General features: G+C 39.0%; 1 protein-coding gene across 2 annotated transcripts in view; it reads right to left on the reverse strand.

The window, feature by feature from the left end:
• Window positions 1–9,036: 9,036 nt before the first annotated feature.
• MYOM1 (myomesin 1) overlaps window positions 9,037–22,277 on the reverse strand; it is a 93,087-nt gene continuing 79,846 nt past the window's right edge. For both annotated transcript variants that reach the window (XM_067467460.1, XM_067467459.1), the window contains 7 exons: window positions 22,061–22,099; window positions 21,862–21,967; window positions 18,892–19,055; window positions 18,401–18,437; window positions 18,044–18,066; window positions 15,569–15,624; window positions 9,037–9,893 (listed from right to left, as the gene is read on the reverse strand). In XM_067467460.1, the coding sequence (XP_067323561.1) occupies window positions 9,597–9,893; window positions 15,569–15,624; window positions 18,044–18,066; window positions 18,401–18,437; window positions 18,892–19,055; window positions 21,862–21,967; window positions 22,061–22,099 (722 nt within the window). In that variant the 3' untranslated portion in view covers window positions 9,037–9,596. The remainder of the gene's footprint in view (window positions 9,894–15,568; window positions 15,625–18,043; window positions 18,067–18,400; window positions 18,438–18,891; window positions 19,056–21,861; window positions 21,968–22,060; window positions 22,100–22,277) is intronic.

Consider the following 22,277-nt stretch of genomic DNA (forward strand, 5'->3'; position numbering starts at 1 on the left):
TTTTCATTTCCTACATTGCCTCCTCAAGTGTCCTGACTTTATCTTGTCATGCTGTGATCTACCTTGCAACATTGCTCCCCTTCTGACTGATATGTAAAGTCCCTTTATGCCATTTGAGTAGGGTTTCTTTCGATCTCTTCGAATATTCTGATTTTCACTGAGATGCCAGCCTATAATTATACTGTGCTGGAAAATAATAAGGTGAATCCTGTCATAACTCACTGGAATGATGGTAAGTGGGATGATGTTTCACTCCTAAGTGAGCTGAATTCCACTTTGATATACTGCATAGTGTGACGTTTCAATACATTATGTTTATTCTTTCTGTGTAAACACTAGAGAAGTTTACATTATCAATAAAGCTACAGTGTTTCTGCTCTCAAGATCAGGTAAATACACCATGGTTTAATGCTACTATTTTATTGCACTTGACAATTTGTCAAGAGAATCTTAGAGTAGAGCTGCTCATTATGAAAAGCATGAGGTGTCTACCTCGGCCGGCAAATGCTGGGGATACTTTTGGTATCCCTTGAGCCTCGTGCTTCCCACTGCTATGGGAGAAATTGTCCTGTTGCCAGGATGGGCAAAAGATTCAACTGCCAAATCAGTTATGGCGTTTAGAGTGATTCACATTTGGTAAAAGTACTCAAATCACTTTCTTATTATTATTAGTCACATGGCATACTTAAAAAGGAAAAATAGTACATTCAACCTTGGGTTTGTTAATCATCACTTGCATTTTATAACCTTGGCATGTTCTCAAGCCAATGTTAATATTTCCAAGAAACAAGTACTTTGTCTTATCTATACTTGTGCGTGACATAATCTCTGATTTAAGACAACCTCTTGACTTGACTCTTAACATTCCTTCCGCATGCAAACAGATCTGTGAGCACTTGGATTATATTTTTGTTGCGTCTATGCAAAGATTCTCCATGCCTCATTTCTGTATGCATGGCTTCCACACTATTGTGCATTTTCTACAAAATACCTGTACAAATTGGTTACAAACACAAGTAAATTTGTTTCGGTATCTTTTCTTCTTATCAGCTCTTCAAACTGTTTAGCCATGAAACAATATCCGGTGATACAATTTCCTCACCTCAATGTGCACAAACAGGTTTTATAGCGCTAGTGGAACATATCAGGTATTGTAACTCCTGTTAGTAAAATACTTTTATGATTATACCAACAGACGAGCAGTGGGTGTTCCCTGTTTTATTGATGCTGAGCTCAGCCTATGCTTTGTTTATTCACTCAAGTGATGAATCAAAAACTGGCATAGAGAAAAAGAAGGGCAACAACAGCTACAGTAGCATAGCTGATACTTTTAGTGAATGGAGTTTGAAGTGCCATATAATGGTTAATAGACATTTAAGGCAACAGTGGTGTATCCTTGAATTTGGGTTAGGATAGTAGAATGTTATATCAGAATGTTTGCTACCGCATTTCAATAATTAAAGCAAGCACAGTTTCTCTGAGCATATTTATTGCAGCATTGTACTCCCTTTTCTATCTAGTCTGTTGTCTGATCTCAGTATTCTGAGTTGATGGACAAAAGAGTACACTCTGCACCTGCTGCTTCGCCTGTTGTTCATAAGGCAAAATAAATTCACGACCTACTGTTCTGTAGTTGTGTCATATCTGACTATGGAGAGATTGTGTTAGGGCATATAAAAATCAGTTGGTGACTTTTTAACTGAAACTGCAAAGTATGAAGCTGATTGGTTGGGCATGACTCAGCTAGCTTCTTGGCCATGCCCAAGAAGCTAGCTGAGCCTGGGAGTTTTGGCAACAGTTGCATATTTAGGCTTTAGCTGTGCAGGAGCTTTGGGAGACAGTCAGTTCTTGCTTCATGAGCTGCTGGAAGATCTCCCACATAAGACACATAAATACCATTTGAATCTCTCTCAAAAGACATTGTGTGAGTAAATACAACTGTTCTCATTACTGTATATATGTTGCTCTGCATTACAAAGAGTAAACTGTTTGTACTTTACTGATTGTGTGGCATATTTTCTTTCTCTGACAAGACAGTGTGCGGACTGGTAAAACATGAACTACACATGATTTTCATCCCATCACAGATCAGAGTTGTAAACTTGATAATACACAGATGCCAACCTATCATAAGTTCTGTTGAGCTGATTAACTCTGTTTTGTTCACAGGATGATCTGCTAAATAAAAATGTCATTGATCATCCATAGACCCGAGATTTAAAAACATCTCATAAATCCCTACATTTCCTTGTAACAGATAATTCCTGTTGTGCTTATTTGTTTTGTTCTAAATATTTTAATAATTTTGAAAATCCAAGCCTCAACACAGTATCTGCCTTGCATATTTCCTTCTCAGAAGACAGGGAACCTCTATCCTTCTGATGTCTGATATTCCTAATAACAGATGCATTTCAGAAGTAAGCTCAGCTAACCCTTTTTTGCATAACACAGGGATATTCTTAAATTATATAATGGTAGAGAATGTAGAAATCTCTAATGTTTATTGTTGGCAGGATCTCTGTTTGCAAATACTGCAGAACACATCAGTATGCAGAATGAATTACCCTTCATATTGTTTGATGCTGACATCATGCTATTGATGCACAGACCTTCAACTTTTATTTATTGGAATACAGCCAGCCTGGCTGGCTCAAGAACTGCATTTTTATTGGTCTGGGGCATGTGCCAGTGGAGCACTTTAAGTATTAGAGTGTAGATTTGTAGCCTTCATAAATTCAGCAGAAACCTTTGAAAAGTGACATTATTCAAGGACCCTGCATGAAATGTAGACTTCCCTCCCAAATCTAAAGTGCTGGATATTTTTAATTCAATGGTTTTAACCTAACTTCTAAAAAATTCTAGCTCATCAGTTTTTAATACATTGACTTAGAATGCTAGAATCCCAGAGTTAGAAGAGACCTCGTGGGCCAAGAAGCAGGAAAATCGCATTCAAAGCACCCCACCAGATGACCATCCAGTCATCTTAAAATCCTTCAAAGAAGGAACCTCCTGCACACTCTGGGACAGAGAGACCCACTGCTGAACTGCTCTCACAGTCTGGAAGTTCTTCCTAATGTTCAGGTGGAATCTCCTTTCCTGTAGTTTGAAGCCATTGTTCTGCATCCTAGTCTCCAGGGGAGCAGAAAACAAGCTTGCTCCCTCCTCCCCATGAGTTCCCCTCACATATTTATATGCAGTGTTCCCCCGCTACTTGCTGTTTCATGGGTTTTTCCTCCACCCCGGGAGGAGCCGGGGGGAGGAGGAAGAAGAGGAAAAGGGGAAGAGGAGCAAATTTGCTCGGGCAAATGGTGGGGTCAAAGGATGCCAGAGCATGGGAGGCCAAGAGGACATTATTCAAGGACCCTGAAGGGCGTAGGGCAGCGGAGGAAGAGGATAAGCACAGGCCTCGGCTGAGGTGCTACTGAGCTGGAAGAGCTCACCCAACAAGGAGGTCCGTGGCCCAAGCCGGATGAGAAGAAGAGTGAAGGAGAAGGAGAAGAAGAGCCCCCCCCCCTCCGAGAACTTGCAGCAGAGGGCGACAGTGCAACAACAGCAACTCCCTTCTCCTCCACCTCTTCCTCCTCCTTTTCCTTGGAGGCTCCTTGGGAAGCCCAGGCTGGATGAGAAGAAGAGTGAAGGAGAAGGAAAAGAAGAGCGCCCCAAGCACTTGCAACAGGTGTCTGGCAGTAACGTCAATGACGCCCAAGGGGCCTCCAAGGAAGAGGAGGAGGAAGAGGCGGAAAGAGTTGCTGCTGCTGTGCTGTCACTGCCTGCTGCAAGTGCTCGGGGGTGCTCTTTTTCTCCTTCTCCTTCGCTCTTCATCTGGCCTGGGCTTCCCTACATTACGGATTTTCACATATCATAGGTGGTCCTAGAATGTAACACCCGTGATAAGTGAGGGAACACTGTATGGCCATCATGTCTCCTCTCAGCCTTCTCTTCTTAAGAGGCACTTTACAGTTGATTCTACAGCACTTCACAAGAGTGGATTTTAAATCTGGGTCTAATTTCTAATATCTTACTTTTTAAAATGAATATCACTAATTTGATACTTTTTGTATTATTATTGTTGTTGTTGTTACATCTCTGTTTTTATGTTGAATAAAACCGAACAGCTATAAAGTTGGAAAACAGGCTATGCACTGCGATGTAGAGACCCATTTCATGACGTGGCTTCTGTTTGTCATTCACTCCAGCCTCAACTTTGTTGTAAATATTGTCAGAAGACAGACATTAGCATATGTTTCCTTTAAAGATTTGTTTTTTCTTACTCCATCATGTTATCTTCAAAGCTGATAAATTAGCACAGATCTCCTTTTGGGCTTATAAGGTGGGGGAAGGGGAAATCTATGCTGTCAAAAAGTGGGTTTTAAACTAGATCCTATTATAACATTAGCAATAATGCAGGCACTGATTTGCTGCTCAGAATGGAAAAAAAAATCTTTGCTGTTAAACTTGTTAAATATTTCCTTTTATCAAAAGCAAAAAGTTTCCATCAATACATATTAGACATGTAAAAATCAGCCTCTACATTTCAGAATTAGTATTATCAGATAAGCTATTTAAATTCTAAATGTATTATCACATCGCCCATTGATCTCCATGTGGGGACATGAGAGAAGCCTCCCATAGGATGGTAAACCACCTGCGTGTCCCCTGGGTAAAGTCCTTGCAGATGGCCAATTCTCTCATACCAGAAGCAACTTGCAGCTTCTCAAGTCGCTCCTGACATGAAAAAAGCATTAATCTGACTTACTTCATTTCATATATGATATAAGAGTTCAAAGAACTGCACTCAAGAACTTTTGGATTTCCAATTGAACTTAATTAAAACTTTTCCTCATTTTATTTGCCTTTGTGCCCAATCTGCATTTATAATAACACAATAAGGCGGTGGATTAAAAAAAAGTACCCCCTCTCTTCCAAAGGTATATTCCAAGCATCCCTATTAAAGATCATGGTCATGCATGGAATGCTTTTTAAATATATATGTAAACTACATTATTCATTTGAAATGTGCTATAAAATCCAAAATTGTCTAAAGGGGGTTTCATTTCAGTGTAAATGTATTTTCCCCCATAGGTTCACACTCAGGTATCTCACCCTGAGCACCCTTCAGGGTTGAGAAGGGATAAAAATGTGGTAAATAAATAATAAATAATAATAATAAAGCAAAAATATAAAAATTTAAACTGTCAGCTAACAAAAGTAAACTGCGTTTTTTTATTTCTGGCTAAAAAAGCACCCAGAGATCCATTTAAGCTGCAATTCTGTACAAATTTTCTGTCAAAGCTGCATTTGAAATTCTCTTCTCTTCAAAAGTACAATCAGACTTCTTTATGGGTAACCATGTACATGATTGCTCAGCTATTGTGCTGAATAATAGAAATTCAGATCAAAACATTTCAGTGAAGACTATAACATGACAAAAAAAATTGGCATCGCAGCTATACTATTACTTTTTGTGATACCTATCTGATTCTGTGACAGCACAATGAAACGTCAGTGGGCAGGATTCTTGTCCATTTTCCCTTGCTATTTCCAAGGTGGTTGCCTTGCTTTTAATTGAGATATATTTTGTAGGTTGGGGGAGGGGGGTGTTTGTTTTTAATGTTGGAATTTTGCAATTGTGCAAAAATAAAATTAGATGAATGCAAGATATGCTGGAACACAGGGTTTTAAAGGTGTGCAGAAGTATGATTATAAGAATACAGATTGGCAAACCAGCATAATTTTGCTATTGAAGACAGCTGCACTATCAAAGGTGCTCAATGTGATATGTATCCATCATAAATAAGATTGTTGGGGAATAGTGAGTCAGTGTGGTAAAGTCCTGAGTCTCAGTGTAGTAAATTCACTTGTCTGGTAGGAGCCGTGGTGGTGCAATGGGTTAAACCATTGTGCAGGCTGAACTGCTGACGCAAAAATCAATGGTTTGAATCCGTGAGATGGGGTGAGCTCTCATCTGTCAGCCCCAGCTTCCCATGCAGGGACATGAGGGAAGCCTCCTACAGGATGGTAAAACACCCTAGGCAATGTTCTTGCAGACAACCAGTTATCTCACACCAGAAGCGACTTGCAGTTTCTCAAGTCGCTTCTGACATGGAAAAAAAACCTATCTGGTTCCTTCACATCTTCACTACTTGAACAATATAAATTGAGGGCTCTTGCATGTGTATTTATAACAAAAGTCTACATGTGTACCTCCAGTATACCATGTAACCCTGAAAGATTAAAATGTTCAAAAGAATTTGAGAGACAAGCTCGGCAATGAAAATCTGCTTAAGAAAGTAGTGACCAGGCATGCCAGTTCTTATATGGAAAACTTCTGTATTCAAATGGTTAGCAGTAAATTTATTCCTCCCAATCTTTGTTTTTCAAACTAAATGTGACTATCTCTTTCAGCCCCCCTTCTCTCTATGTTTGAACTCACAATTTCTGCATCTTCTGTTGCTTTTCACTGATATTTCCATTGTTTGCATTCACTTTAAAATACAGTGATTTAAACTGATTATTTTTTTGACTGCTTGCTAATGCTAACTATTCTTCAGAAAGGCAGGAACTTTATCTTCCACCTCTTATTTTGATGCAGTCCAAAATGGCATAAAAGTGCTGTTAACGATATTCCACAAATTACTTTTAGCATTGATAAAATGCCAGTCTGACCTGTCTTGTATTGTCGAAGGCTTTCATGGCCGGAATTGATATCGAGCTCTTTTGGGGGGTTCTCCCAGCGAGGGGAGTCCCTAAGGACCGCGAATGGGGTCCTAACCTTGGTGAGCGGCCAGCGGATGCCAATTCAGAAAGACGCAAAAATATTAAGAATTAATCCCACCAGAGGCTGAAGAGGTATCCAGCGACCGAGGCGTTTATTCTGCGATTCAGCTGAAAAGGATGCGTTACAGGGATAATTCCACCATAAGCATAACATTACAGTGATTTTTGGCATATTTATACAGACAGAACAAAGGAAAAACAGTTTGAAACTTCCGCCCGCCTTCCTTCAGCTGGCTTTGCCCTGATTGGCTGGCCCTGGAACAGCTGGGAGGAGGCTTGGCTGCATGTCCCGCCTCTCAACCAACCAGCGGGCGCTGCTGCCTCCAGGGGGCCAATCGGAGCCTCCCTAGCGTCTCCGAAGATGGTCCAATCAGCAGCCCGGAGGCGGGACATGGCTAGACAGCTCAGAGGGGCAGAATGCCCGGGAGGCATCCTGCCAGCTGATTGAGAGCCTTTGCTCTTACACGGCAGGGGGGGCAGACAGGAGAAACAAGGGATTTCCTGAGTTCTGATAACAGATGTGTATAGGTACAAAGGAAGGGCTATGGGTGGTATTTGGATCTCAACCTTGTGGACAAAGGGGATCCTTAATCACAAAGGAGCGTACACAAATACCATGGGTTGAGTTAATCATCTTTCTACCGGAATTTCTGTTGACTTATCTGAAAGTCCATTTGTCTGCTCTGAAAAATGGATTTTCAAGATAAGAGCAACTGCGGCCATGCAGATGCAAATATGGATTTACTTTGGAGGAAATTGGATTCCTCAACTGTAACCCCAGGTCACATACTTCAGTAGGGTAACGTTCAGAGGGAGAAAAGGTGGGGGAGAGGGTCAGGGTACATTTCATAGATTTCATATTTTTCATATCATATACATTCTTCATAAACTTTCATAAGCTCATAGATTTCATAAAGGGGGTCCCCATCCCATCCCCATCCCAGCAAAGTTTATTAGAAGCAACAACAATTGACAAAAGCAATTCATCAGAGTTCTTGAGGTATGATCTGCTTGGCAAGGACACACACACAGGCGGGGGCCATTCTCCCCAAGCGGCTTGGCTTTGAGTTCGTAGAGGAAGTTCATGATAATAGGGCATCAAGTCAATCAGTGAGGGCAGAAAGGTCCGCAAAGAGTCCACAAATGGTGGAGAGTGGGGCAATGTCCTTTGGGGAACTGCATTTCCCTGATCAGGGGCCAGGGTCCAGCGCACAAGCCAGAGAATTCACAGAGAGGAAACAGGAACCCAGTTATGTGTGCTGGGTCAGGAAGCAGCAGAATCCATTGTCCGGCCCTTGGTGAACTACAAATACTTGGGGGGGGGGGGAGATGCTCTGCATCAGAATCACTGAGTTGTTGTAGGTTTTCCGGGCTATATGGCCATGTTCTAGAGGCATTTTCTCTAACATTTCGCCTGCATCTGTGGCAAGCATCCACTGACCTGTCTTGTTTGTTTGTTGATAAAGGGTATACTCTTATACTTACATGAACAAATTCCTGTTGAAAGTATACCTAATTTAGTTTAATTCTAAGTTATTATAATGTTAATAGGAAATGATAGTTATTCTTATAGTGGTTGTTATATAATTTGTATGTGATATTGTTTTTACTCGTGTATTGTTTATGTTATATACTGCACTGCAGTTTCTTGTAAGCTGCCTGAGTCCCTTTTGAGAGATGGTGGCAGGATATAAATAAAATTTATTATGTATTGCTGAAGGCTTTCATGGCCGGAATCACTGAGGATGCTTGCAGGCAAAAACTCAGAAGAGAATGCTTCTCGAACATGACCATAGAGCCTGGAAAACTCACAACAACACAGTGATGATGATGATGATGACAACGACAACAACAATGTCAGCTCAATGGCTGGCTCCAGGCATCTCATTTGCACAAGCTGAAGGACTCTCCAGCCACCCTTCCCCTCACCCCTTGTCCTAAAAGCCTTGAGAAAAGGCTGTTGAAAAGAAAAACCAGTACCTAAGGATTTTTTGGCACTGAATAAGAGACCTTCTGTTCAACCCAGCAGTTTTTAACAAGCTTAAAGGGGGGTGGAATTATGAAATAGTTTTTTGTAGCACACAGAATGGCAGAGGATAATAGAGAATGCATGAAAATGTCAGCATGTTGTGGGTTTGAAAGTAAAACAAGGCAACCTCGTGGAAGAATATGACGGCCAAAATGGTATTTAAAAAATGAGGCATGTGAAGGAAGGAATGATAAATAGGCAAGAGAGAATAAGTGAACAAGACACAAATACAAGATGAAATAAAAGTATTTCATTTATTCATTTGGGAACACTGAGGAGGGTCCAGTGACATTTAGTGCCTATTAATTCCATCACAACACATACATTTGCTCATTTTAACAGCATTATCCTACAGTACACTCAAGTGATATTAGATTACCAATATGAGCAAATCTAAACTCTTGGTGAGAAATAACTCTCCAGTAAACCAGTTATGATCTATCCATTTATTACATATCCAGTTATTACGTAATATCTTTTCATTCCCCTCACTAATTACACATGCTTTTGACTTATGAATGCCAGAACAAAATACCCATTCCCTTATTGCCATATGCACCCGCTAAGCAATTGTGCTCCATTTAAGATGGAAAGCTGATTACAATCTGTACCATGAAGTGCAGGATGATGACTTCATTCACCTGGTATAAATAAGTCATCATGATTCGAATGAGTGAGTGTAAAGATCCCAACCATACCTCCAATGTATAGGCAAAACAGTTTACACAAACATGATTAAAGCAGTTAGAATTCTAGCTCTCACCAACATTTGTCCTCCTTAAGTTTAGCTTCATGCTTTCTTTTTCTTATCCCCTTTACTAACTTCTGGCTGAGGGATCTCAATCCCTTCCTCAGGTATGAACACGCTGACAGTGAAATCACTTGTCTCTGTACCATACTGATTTTTCACCACAAGACTGTATCTCCCTGAATCCACCGTATTGACACAAGTGATGGTGAAACAGGCGACTTTTCCTGATTCGAATTTCAGGATGACATGATCATCTCCAGTCAGTTGCTTTTCATTCTTCAGCCACGCAACCTCTGGCACAGGATTTCCCCAGACAAGGCAAGTCAGATTAAGTGCCTGCAGAAAACACAGAAAGGATACATAAATAGAAATTACGAATAAATCCCTGACACATGTAGGCTAATGGAATATATTGTTTTCACTATTCTTCTATAATAGGGATATAACTCTTCATTAAGTTTCAAAAGTAACAATACATAATTTAAGTAATTTTCTTCCCATTACAAGAAAGTCTTCAAGAAATATGCAATTTTTGAAAGCTTTCGTAATTTGGGACTTATTTTGAGCAAAATTCACATATGGCTGTTTTGCCCAGAAAACCATTTTCCAGGGAAATACTTTTTCTGGATGACAAATAACATTTGAATTCAGAAATATTAATTTGCATGCGGACTTAATGCACTTTTAACCGCATCTCCCTCCTCTGGACCTGGAATAGTGTTGTGCACCAGCGAAGACCCAAAATCTGTCCTTGCACTTTACTATTGTTTTGTACCCAAAGCTCTAGTGACCTATTTTACATTGCTCTTATGCTTACTATTCTCATATGACCTATACACTTTATTCACCAGCTCTATCCTCTAAATTGCTGTTGCACCAGTCTGCCCAACCATGACGAGAAATTAATTTTAATATATGGTTGTTGGTTTTGATGCTCTCTCTCTCTCTCTCTCTCTCTCTCTCTCTCTCTCTCTCTCTCTCTCTCTCTCTCTCTATATATATATATATATATATAATGTTGTTGTTTTATATTATTTTTTATTCGGCATTGTCTATTTGTCATGTATTTACTGTGTTATGTTTTAACTGTGTAAGCCACCCCATCTCTTCAGGGAGATGGAGGTAGGGTACAAAAATAAAGTAGTAGTAGTTACTACTACTACTACTACTACACTGGAATGTTCCCCAACATCATTATTCTGTCCTCTCAAATTATGCCCAAAAATCCAACTGGCAAAGCCTGGCATTGCACCTTCAATTGTATCAATAGTGTCATCTGATTTTTTTCTTGTAGATGAACAACTTAAAACATCACTAAGGAACACATTTGTCCAGCTACCAGTTCACAATAAGGCCTATGAGATATGAATGGTTCCTGTTTCCTATCTTTTTCTTTGCTTTATCTGATGCCATAAATGGGAAGAGGGGTGGGACAAGGCAAAGTACAACTGATAATTTCTGGTAGATTTCCATACATAGATATTTTCAAGATAATAAAAGGCAGGAAAAATACTGAAAGATTAAGGCAAGACAAACAAAAATCCTCAGTTCTTGAAGAAAAGGAAGTAAGACTAGATGGAGTTTGTTTTATCTCTCTGAAGAACAAGAATGACAAGAGAAATGGAATTCAGCAGAAGGCAAATTACTCCTCAGCCACAAAGATTTAGAATCTGCATCTTTCATAACAAATAGTACTTTAGAGAAATAGGTCTGCATGCCAGACAAGAACCTGTGTGCCAACATATTTAAGATGGTGGGATAGTTCAGATAAACCCTGGAGACAGTCATACTCCATAATCATCCCTCTCTTATAGCTCATGCTCTAAGTTTTGTCATTTGTATCATAATTTGTTAATGTTCCCATTAAATCTGAAACAATCTGATCATGGATTCATATCTTAGTTAGTAACATTTATTTAATCCTCTCTCTGTACTTGTACTTGTATATTTATACTTTTACTCAGACTAGATATATACTGTACATTGTGTTTATGTTATGTGATCAATAAAATAGTTTTGTTTTATTATTTAATCCATAGTAGCTCAATTTGTAAATAATGGGAGACTACGTTAAACTAACAAGGACAGAAAGACTGAAGAAAAAAGAAGAATAAAGATGAGAGGGCATGTGCAATGACAGAATATTCAAATATTTATTGAGCTTTGATTGCTATGTCTAAATCTGTCTTGTGTATTGAAAGGATGGATGAAACTATGGTTGGTCCAGTCTGTCTCCAGTGGTGGTCAACCAAATGCCACCTGCAAATGTATAAGTAGATCAGTAAGATGACAGATACTCACTGAACTTTGTTGAGATTTTATAGATCCTGCATCTTCAGCCCAGATTCCTTCCTCTGTTATTATGAAATCAGGCAACAAGCATGGGCAAACTATGACCCTCCAGGTGTTTTGAACTTTAACTCCCACAACTCCTAACAGTCAGTAGGCTATTAGGAATTATGTGAGTTGAAGTCCAAGACACCTGGGGGGCCCAAATTTGCCCATGCCTGATGTAGATGAACCCCAAGTGAAGGGGAGATCCATTTTTTAGCACATAGATATGTAGTAGGCTTGTTTGAGTTCATTTGGAAGCTTCTAAAATCGGAATTAATTAGGATTAAATTTCCTTTTGAACCAATTTCGAGCCATGCAGGAATAGTGGGAGGAGCAATTCCGAATTTAAACCACTTACCCATCGTTCGGAATTATTTTTGGATGTCCACGAGATTTTAAAACTGTTTGTTTAGGCTTTCTGGCTTTGCCAAAGTTACTTAATGGTTCTGGAGGGCACCTTCCATTAATGAAGCGATTCGGATTTCTGATATTTCTGATCTTTTTTTGAAGAAAATTTCAGAAATCATTTAAAAATCAAATCGCCAGTGCCCCCTACATCTGAAACGAGTATTGAATCTTTTTTTATCAAACAAGCCTAATATGTAGTAGGGCCTGCAAAAAAGGAAGGTGTACAGCCCCACAATATAGTTATTTAAAGCATTAGAAAGCTATAAACATAGAAAAATGTGGATAAGAATAAAGGCCTTTTGCGCATTTAGGATCACAGAAACATAATGTTGGAAGTGATCACAAGGGCCATCTAGTCCTACCCGCTGCCATACCTCTGACCTGTTCCATAACTGAAGCACTCATCAGGAACCTCAGGAAACTGGGACCCTGATTGGGAATTAGTTTCCAGTGCCCAACAAAAATTCATTGTCCATTGCAAAAGACCCATTTAGATAAAAGAAAAGAATGCATGGAAATCAGCAACTTGCTAGGTCAAGACTAAAGCGGTGCAAATTCCAAGGGTGCAGTTTAAACAAATATTTGTGCAACATGACTGCTTTTATTTTGAAGAAAGAACATCTGTCAAATGCTTTTCCAGATTAAGACCCCATATCAGTGTCCTGCTGAAAGTTATTTCCTCCTGGCTCTGTTTATCCTCAGAAGTGTTGTGAACATGGAAAAGCTTGCTAACATGTATGGCAATCATGTCAAAATGAAAAACTCTGTGAAATAATCATTATGCAAAGCCTTTATAAAAAAGACTTTTGTCTTTGGGACACAACCTATTGTAGGGAAAACTACAATATGAACCAATACACAAAATGAACAAATACACAAAAATGCTTTACAAACTAGCAATAAAATCACTAAAATTATACACTAATAATATAGACTAAATATCATTTTAAAATATATATTGTTATATTACATGGCAGTCACTATTAAGGTTCATAAAATGCTTTATAGCAGGGGTGTCAAACTTATTTTCATCATTCTTACGGTTGCCTTCAAAGAGTCCCTGAATCCATGGACAGAGAATTAATGAATACAGTGGGCCAACTATAACTTTTTTACATCGTGATCAGTGGTCTTTAGATTTTACTCAGTTTTGGTTCCTGGGTGTTATTGAATAACAACTGCCATCATTTTTGATTATCCACCATGTGAACTGGGGATAATGGGCACTGCAACCCAACAGCACTTGAGGCTCTGAGGTTGGGGAAAGGTTAAATGACATTTTAAAGTCAGACATCCACAAACCTTGCATCTGAATTCAAACCCCACTATTCTGACTAAACAGAACAAACTGCAGCCTTCCAGATGTTATTGTATCACAATTCCCATCCATTCTAGTCATGATGTCTAATATGCAGAATTAAAATGTTTGCCGTGTATATGTACATTGGGATCCGCTCTGAGTTGTAGCCCAGCACCTGGATGGTCACATAAACTGAGATGGAGGGCTGGATTTGGCCCATATGCCTTTAGTTTGAAACCTGTGCTTTATCGTATACTTGAAATTAGGAAAAAAAAACAACCCAGCATTTTAGTCTGTTTTACCTCTCCCCTCCTCCACTGGCCAGGAAAATATGTTTTCAATTTTCTAATGGCATAAAACTCCCTGTGTATAGTCTTAAATGCCAAGAGCAGTGCTTTACTTAGTTATTATTATCCAGTCATGGCATTCTAAGCACCTTGCTTCATTATATAAGTGCCAGCATAATGGCAACAAAGACAGGAAAGTCACAGAATTGTATACGCTCAGAGATTAAAGGAACCAGTTTTCCCAACTCAAGAACATTGACGAATGAAGATCTGTGAACTAGCCAAGATGGATAAATTGGTTTGCCGATTATGGAGAAATATTTGACTAACTTTAAGAAAGATTGGAAATCTGTTCATTACCTTTTCATAACAACAATGGGAGCATTTAGCAACTGTAGGTTTCATGAATTAGTAAAGTAAAGTAGAGGTGTGATTAAATTATCGCTTAAAGGGAATAGACTGTGGGTGTATCTACGCTATAGAATTAATGCAGTTCAATACTACCTAATTTGTAGTTTGGTGGGGACCTAAAGGCCTTGTAAAACTACAACTGCCATGATTCCATAGCATTGAGTCATGGCAGTTAATGATGTCAAACTGCATAAATTCTACAATGTAGATGTGCCCAAAAAGAGGATAATAACTTTCGGAAAGAGAGTGGGAAGTCTGTAGTTCTTTGTTTGTGCATGTTTTCTTTGCTCTGTTTTTTTTCCTCCTGTTTTTTAATTACTCAATTGGCTGTAGTTTAGCTGTAGTGGACAGTATGTAGTTGTGTCATTTTGGTAGTTTTATAAGTCTAAAAACATTCATTTATGTATTTTATTTTGTATTTTACTGACACAAAAGCACAGTATGTCACAGCAAACGAGATCTATATGCTAGATTTTATTTCAAAAAATCACAAGTTGAACACTTCCCAAGTGTCTATTGTATTATTATTATTATTATTATTATTATCATCATCATCATCATCACTACTACTACTACTCTAAATAGGCCTTGCTACCTATTTAGAAGGCAAATCTCTATAGCTGGTGGCTTCCAGTAATTCACCCTCTTTTTTGGATCAGAAGATGGTCAGTCTGGAATTCAGGAGGGGTCAAGGGCCACAACATACTTGGGGGGGGGGGGTTGCATGGGGCTACAGGGCCATACTTTGCCAATCCCTGATTTAAGTATTTCAGGATGTTTTCTTTCTTTGTTTGTTTAAAGGCTACCTTTTATTATTTCACTTAAAACGGTTTACAATGACCTAGGAAAATGTATATGTCTTTTTGATTGACAGAGTAAAATGTAGACTAATGTAATCAAAAGTTTTGTGCAGTTATTGGTAGCTTGTCAATGGAACTGACCTATGAATGTTAAACCAAAGATCAGAACAGTGAGGATCAATGAAAATCAGTGAGCTCAAACTCACTGAGATCTGAATTGGATTGCAGACTGAAATATTGGCTATCATTTTTCAGTTTTTCTTACTCACATCAGTTAATGTGCAACAAATATGTTGTGTCAGCTTGTGTATTCACTTTAAATATGAATAAGTAGTGCAATCCTTTTTTTTTTTTTACAAAAGCCAGAACCTTTGAGTAATTCTGAATCTATAGCACTCTCACTCTCTCTTTCCTTGAGAATGAGAAAGATGTAGATTTGCCTTTTTAAATATTTTAAACAATTTACTGTACCTTGCCTTCCTGGATGGTAACGACATCGGGCAGACCTCCCAGCACCCGAGCACGATCTGGAAAAAAATATTCTTTGCTTTATTGTCTTTAAAGTAAGCTCTGTCCCAGATTTTATTTCCCTCGGCCTTGTTTATGTCATTTTTGTGCAAGCTGCCAGTGATGCATGCAAACTGAGAATGATTTGCAGTATTCCTAGCCACTCTGCTTGAAGTGAAAGTCATGTCAGATTTGTTATGAATGTCACATTATTAATACAGTATTTGACTGGCAAATACTAATGCAAAATATACAAGCATGCTTCACAAGGCCACAAATGAGAACAAGATTCTGCTTCTATGCTTCAAAATGTCATAGCTGGCAATGTGCAAAGTAAAGGCTAGATCCATTAAGGCTGTTGACAGAAATGTAATCCACCACTGGCTTCCATTGGGGAGAACTTCATATTTTTGAGAAAAAAGATTTTGTTTCGAAAACATAAATCACATGCCTTACCTCTCCCCACTTATTATAAGACAGACAGTGATCTAAATCTAATTCTTAATTCCAGTAAGAGCAGAGCAATTGAATCAATTGGATTATCCTATGTGTAGACTCATAATGTCACAATCGGTATCTTCTTCTCTTGCGATCTTATGTGTCTTCTAAACTACAGTACACATCAGTGGAAACTATCCTATACGGAATCAGCTAGATAGAATGTCTCCCATCCACACCAGGAAAGCACAACTTCTGACTCACGGGCCAATTATAACCCCTAGATGGTCTGAAACCAAACCATGGAGGGTCTCTCTCTAACCAAAAGCCCACGTACTCCCTGAAACCCTATTTTCAGGAATGAAAGAAATTAGCCATAGGGTTATAGGAACCTATTGGACCAGCTAGTCCAACTCCCCTGCATATAGCTAGAGCATTCCCAGCAGGTAACTATTTTTGAAGATGTCTAGGGAAGAAGACGCCATCACCTCTTTAGGCAATTGGTTCCATTGCCAAATTGTTTTTACTTGTTCAATTATAGTACTTTGCACAAGGCTTGCTTTCCTAGTTAGAAGGGAATGTTGCTATATTCTTCAATCACTGATAGGAGATATCAGAAGGATTTCTCCTTCCCACTCATTCCCTTCCTTTGGAAGGCCATCTGGCTTGGAGAAAGCTATCTTCAATCAATGAGCAAGAATCATACCAAGATTCACTTTTCAGGTGGAAAGGCAAACAGGGTTGAAAATAGCCGTCTGCATGATATCCTATGTGTACATCTAATTACAGGCTGAAGAATACCTAAAGAGGTACAAAACTTATGAATTCATGGAGTAACAGGGAAAGGGCATGGGGTGAGGTAGATGACATCAGAGGAGCTGTCATTTGGCAATGTGATTGGATGACTGAGGGAGGTGGGAATTCTAGCTTTCAGATCCATTACTTTCCCATCATTGGTCTACAATGACTCATAAGAACTCAGGCTTCAGACAGGAGTATTTCTGAGCTGTATGTGGAAACAGCAGGGTCTAAATCTGGAACATTTTGCACTGAAACCACACATCTAGCCATGAATTATAGTCCTCCTTCAATGGCTGTCTGTGGCAGGGGTGGGAGAATGCGCAACACCATGACATCTGTACATGACTACAAGGTGTTTTTTTTTACATGTTTTTATGAAGATTTAAGAATAGGGGGAACTTGAAACAAGTGGGATTCTGTGGCTGAGAGCATAGATTTTATTGTAGTGCACAATTCTGTCTTTTGCTCTAATTATATTGGCAAACTGACAGAAGAAATCATTGAAGGCAGTGGGGTAAATATCTCTGAAATAAATCTATAAACCGTGTTGAAAGAAGAATGGCTTTGTCACACCTTCACATCCTCTGTGAACGCATCAAAAATACTATGGAAGTGCCACATGCTGTTTTACTTTGTGGCGTCCATATAACAATGAATGATGATTAAAGGGCAGCCAATGCTGACAGGGAATGTAAGTCATGTCTATCAGCTGGGATGGACCATTTTGTGAATCTGAACCTCTTGCTGCTGCCTGGCAAGAAACAGTCTCCACAGGGTATTGTTGCCCTTGCAGTGCCTTCAAGACTAAGCTCAGTATGTCTGAATAACTGACTGCTTCCTTGCACATTGACCTGCACAGAGTATTTGCTTCACAGCAGAAAAGCACTCTACAACATGTGATCTGCTTTGGGCTTTATGCAAATGAAAAGGGACATGGAACTATCTCTAGAACAGTGGTTTTCAACCTGTGGGTCCCCAGGTGTTTTGGCCTACAACTCACAGAAATCCCAGCCTGTTTACCAGCTGTTAGGATTTCTTGGAGTTGAAGGCCAAAACATCTGGGGACCCACAGGTTGAGAACCACTGTTCTGGAAGAAGAAGCTGAGGAAGAAATAGCAGTCTTTCTAACATTCAGGAACGTGAGTAGCATTATGTCCAATTACTGCTACAACCCAAAAAATGAAGAGACACATCACTTACTTTTCTCTGCAATAGCAAGTGCTCTGTAAGTGAAAAAGACAAAAAGAAAGTTCAATATAATTTTATTTTAAGGCATTGTGACTTAAAATAGTTACTCTTCTGTGCACAGCTTTAAATAGCTGAACAAAATTTGTTTACAGAATGGCTTACGTGAATCCCAGAACTATTTGTTTTTTCTATATCTCAGCACAAATGTATTCATTGTTACAGTGAATACTGAAATTACTTCTCACTTCAATAGAAAAGGTGCTAGGCACACCACTTTTGCAGATAACATAGAAGATAGATTTATGGCAGAACCTTTTAAAGCAGTATTTTAGTTTATTTAAATGGAAATTTATTTTAAATATGACTTACTTCAACCTCTGGAATTCAGCAAAGGCTTCATCAAATGCTTAAAAAGAAGAACAGCTTTTTATTAAGAGAAGTATTTACAAAGTCAATTTCTGTTATCATCTTTTCATTTAGATAAATTTAGAACACGTTGGAACAAGTAATAAAAAAGGAAGCTCAAATTATCTAATGCAAAACATATCTACTAATTGCATGTGGCAGACAGTTCATTTTGTAATATATTTCAAGAAAGGTTAGAATAGCAATTTATCCCTAATTGTGATGAAACTTTTCAACAATAAATAATGCCGGTTAGTGGGTGTCTGAAAGTTATAAGGCATGGAAATATGTTTAATGCTGGTATAGCTTTTACCTGGAGCTAATGGGAGTAAAGTTAAGAAGCACAGAACCAGAAATATATAAAGTAACCAGAATTCATTGCAGCTTTATTTTATTTCTGTGCTAATTATGAGATGCAACCTATAGATGTACAGAAAATGTGTACTAGTATTTACCTTGACCAGAAAGATCAACAGTCTTTGTGTGTCCAGTTTTACCATCAAAGAGTTCCATTATGTATTTCCCCTTGTCGCTGGGAGTTGGCTCATTGATTTGCAGCCAGATTTGCTCACCAGTAACACCAGTCTTAACTCTCTCCGTATACTTAATTTTGACTTCACTGAAAACAAACAAAATGCAACATTGTGATAAAGCAAACGTTCTTTGGGTGACACTTCCCCTTTAATTGTGCTTAGGTTGAGATTTTGGTACCGCTTTTCTCTAGGCAGGCAGAGTGGGTTTTTTTCTGCCACAAATATACACAGCTGCCCCTCCAGAAAATGTCTGCTCTACTTCTCCTTTCTTTCAGCAAGAGACAATGCTATATGCTTCAAAGGAGTTTTCTCAAAACGACTTCAAAGGCTTTTCTAAGCCTACAGCAGTCCTACCTGTCAAACCTGAACTTCAACACAGACAAAGTCTTTGCAGGACTGTGAGCACTAAAACAGAAGTGATGATAAAAGCTTTTAATCATCACAACTTTTAGCTTATGTCAGTGGTGCTGACAACAGTGCCGAAGGAAAACTCAGTTGGATGCACAAAGGCTTCCAGCATCACAGTCTCTGTTTCCTCCTTTCCTTTTTCGTTCCCATGGATTTACATGACTAGCCTTGTTTTTCTCTCTCTCCATCTTTGTATGGCAGGAAGCTTACAGTTTCCTCCCCCACTAAAAAGAGTAGTTCTCCAGAGGAGGCCATTTTAACCAGAACATCAGGGTAAACCAAAGCCCCTTCCATACAGCTGAATACAATTCCACATTTTCTGCTTTGAACTGGAATATATGACAGCATGGACTCAGATAACCCAGTTCAAAGCAGATATTGTGTGATTTTCTGCCTTGATTTTCTGGGTTATATGGCTGTGAGAAAGAGCCCTGAAAGGGTTATTCTTCCACACCCTCAAACTCTCCCAATCTTGCAGGGGCACCTATTATTAATTCCTTATCACCCTATTTTAATTGCTTTTAAAATGTCCCAGTTTCTTTCCTCTTTCTACTTTCCTTCTTTGTCCTCAGCTTACAACAGTTGCTGAAAAATGATCTCAAAGTACCAACATAGTTCGCACCCAATTATCTCAGGAAAAGAGGAAAATTGTAATTTTGCACTTCCCAGTAGGCTCAGGCAAAAACAAATGTTTTCTGCCTATCCTAGCTCATAAGTTCTTTTTCTTTAATAATTTTAGCCACTCTGAAATGTTGTCATTTGTTTATTTCAATTGTTGTAAACTGAGTTCAATTACCTTGGTGCTGAAGGAGGAGGGGAGGAGAGGGGTGGAATCCTGCCATTTTTAGTAGGCTCAGGCAAAAGCAAACTACTGCAGTCTCAATACTTTTGCAATCTTGTCCACAATCTTATGTTATGCCCCAGTTTTCCTTTGTGAACATTTTAGAGGGTATGATATCAGGACTGGGTCCCATGCAGCGGTTCTCATCTTGTGGGTCCCTGGGTGTTTTGGCCTACAATTCCCAGAAATCCCAGCCAGTTTACCAGCTGTTAGGATTTCTGGGAATTGAAGGCCAAAACATCTGGGGACCTACAGGTTGAGAACTACTGCCAGAGGCTTGAGCCCCAGGGAAGATGCCTTTCTATGCTACTGTGCTCACCTGGGAAAAGGCTGCAGTGCCTCTTCCAGAAACTGGGGAAACACTGTAGAGTTAGGAATCAAAATGTATCAGTCTTTGTTCACATTACACTACATTGCTTCACAGCCACCTTCAGAATCCTGGTTTTGAGATTTTTCTTTTTTTCCAAAAAAAGAAAAAAGAACTACAAATTATATTTGAAATATCCTCATAGTATACCAATATTACATCACTGTTGTAAGTTTGAACATTACCTCTATTTAATACCAAGTATGAAATGATCATTTTTGTGGCATATTTCCCTGTTCAAACTTCTACTGTCACAAAGATCTGAATTATTGATCAAGATGGCAACAGTTGTGTATGCTGTTAACAATAAGAACTGTTTTCAGTAATACAATATCTTCTTAATTTGACTCGCATGGTTTGGTAACATTACTAAGTGAACAATGACAAATTGTTATAAACAGCATCGGATTAGTAACTTAATAGGCAGACTTGCCCTCAATGGTAAGAGCTCTAAATATGAAAATACAGACAGTTGCAATAATTCACATCAACAAACCAGTTCTAGAAGTTATCATCTCTACCAAGAGCATGCCTTTTATAGAGCTAATGGGTCTGAATTGCCCATTTAAGATCAAACTATCTTGTAATACTGTAGGAAAATATAGGGAAAGCTCTCGATGTATCATTACTTTGGAAAATGCATTTGTTGTCCTCAAAGCTACTATGAAGGTTGTAGGTAGCCTCTAAAGCAGTGGTTCTCAACCTGTGGGTCCCCAGATGTTTCAACCAACTCCCAGAAATCCTAACAGATGGTAAACTGACTGGGATTTCTGGGAGTTGTAGGCCAAAACACAGGGGACCCTGCTCTAAAGTAAGAATGAAGTTCAAGGAGGTACTATATGATATCATCTCTGATAACAAAAAAATATGTCAGCCTGAGCTCTATTGTACTTCTGCTTTTGCTGGAAGCAGAAGTACATTCGGGCATTGGCACTGCCCAAATGTAGGTCAGATTACCTCAGATTGCAGTTTATAGAGCTGTGGATCAATCCTATTGAGGTCAAAGATTTACTTTTCAGTAAAGGTGTCTACAATTTTGTACTTTATCTCTGTGCAGATCACTTTCTTGGCATTTGGGCTCTTTGGCCCCATTTTTGCATTGGTGCCTCAGTTCTTCATGGGTACAATATGTATGTCAAGTGAATCGAATGTGTTCGTGTTGATCCCAAACCAGCCTGGTGAAATACATGAGTGTGGATACATCCTAAATTTAAACAGGTATGGAATGTTCCTGTGAAATGAAATGTCAGTCATTGGTAAGAGTTCATCCACTTACTTGTGCGACCAGCTCACTCTTAAATCTTCCAAGTAGTAGTTCACAAAGGAGTATAATCTGATACCCTCTTCTGTACTCTGAATTTTCAGTTCTGTTGCAGATAAAGCTGAAAATGCAACACAATTTTTGTGGTCTCTTACAGCCGTTCATGGACTGGTACAAATGAGTCATTCATCAGGAGAGGGAATTAAATACTCACCAATCACTTTGCATACTTCCGTCATCAAATCTGCAAAAGCTGTGGAAACAAATCCAGAGACTGAGACTCAGTGTTCCCAGATCAAACATGCCTAGTTGTGACTGAATGATGCCCTGAAGTTCCCTGTTTAATCTGAAGTGTTCCTGTAAATGGATTCCTGTTAGGAAATCTAGCTTGCTCTTAAATATGTTACAGATGTTCTCCAAGTATCTGCATA

Source organism: Anolis sagrei, chromosome 4, assembly GCF_037176765.1.
Source record: "Anolis sagrei isolate rAnoSag1 chromosome 4, rAnoSag1.mat, whole genome shotgun sequence".
In the NCBI taxonomy this organism is placed as follows: Eukaryota; Metazoa; Chordata; class Lepidosauria; order Squamata; family Dactyloidae; genus Anolis; species Anolis sagrei.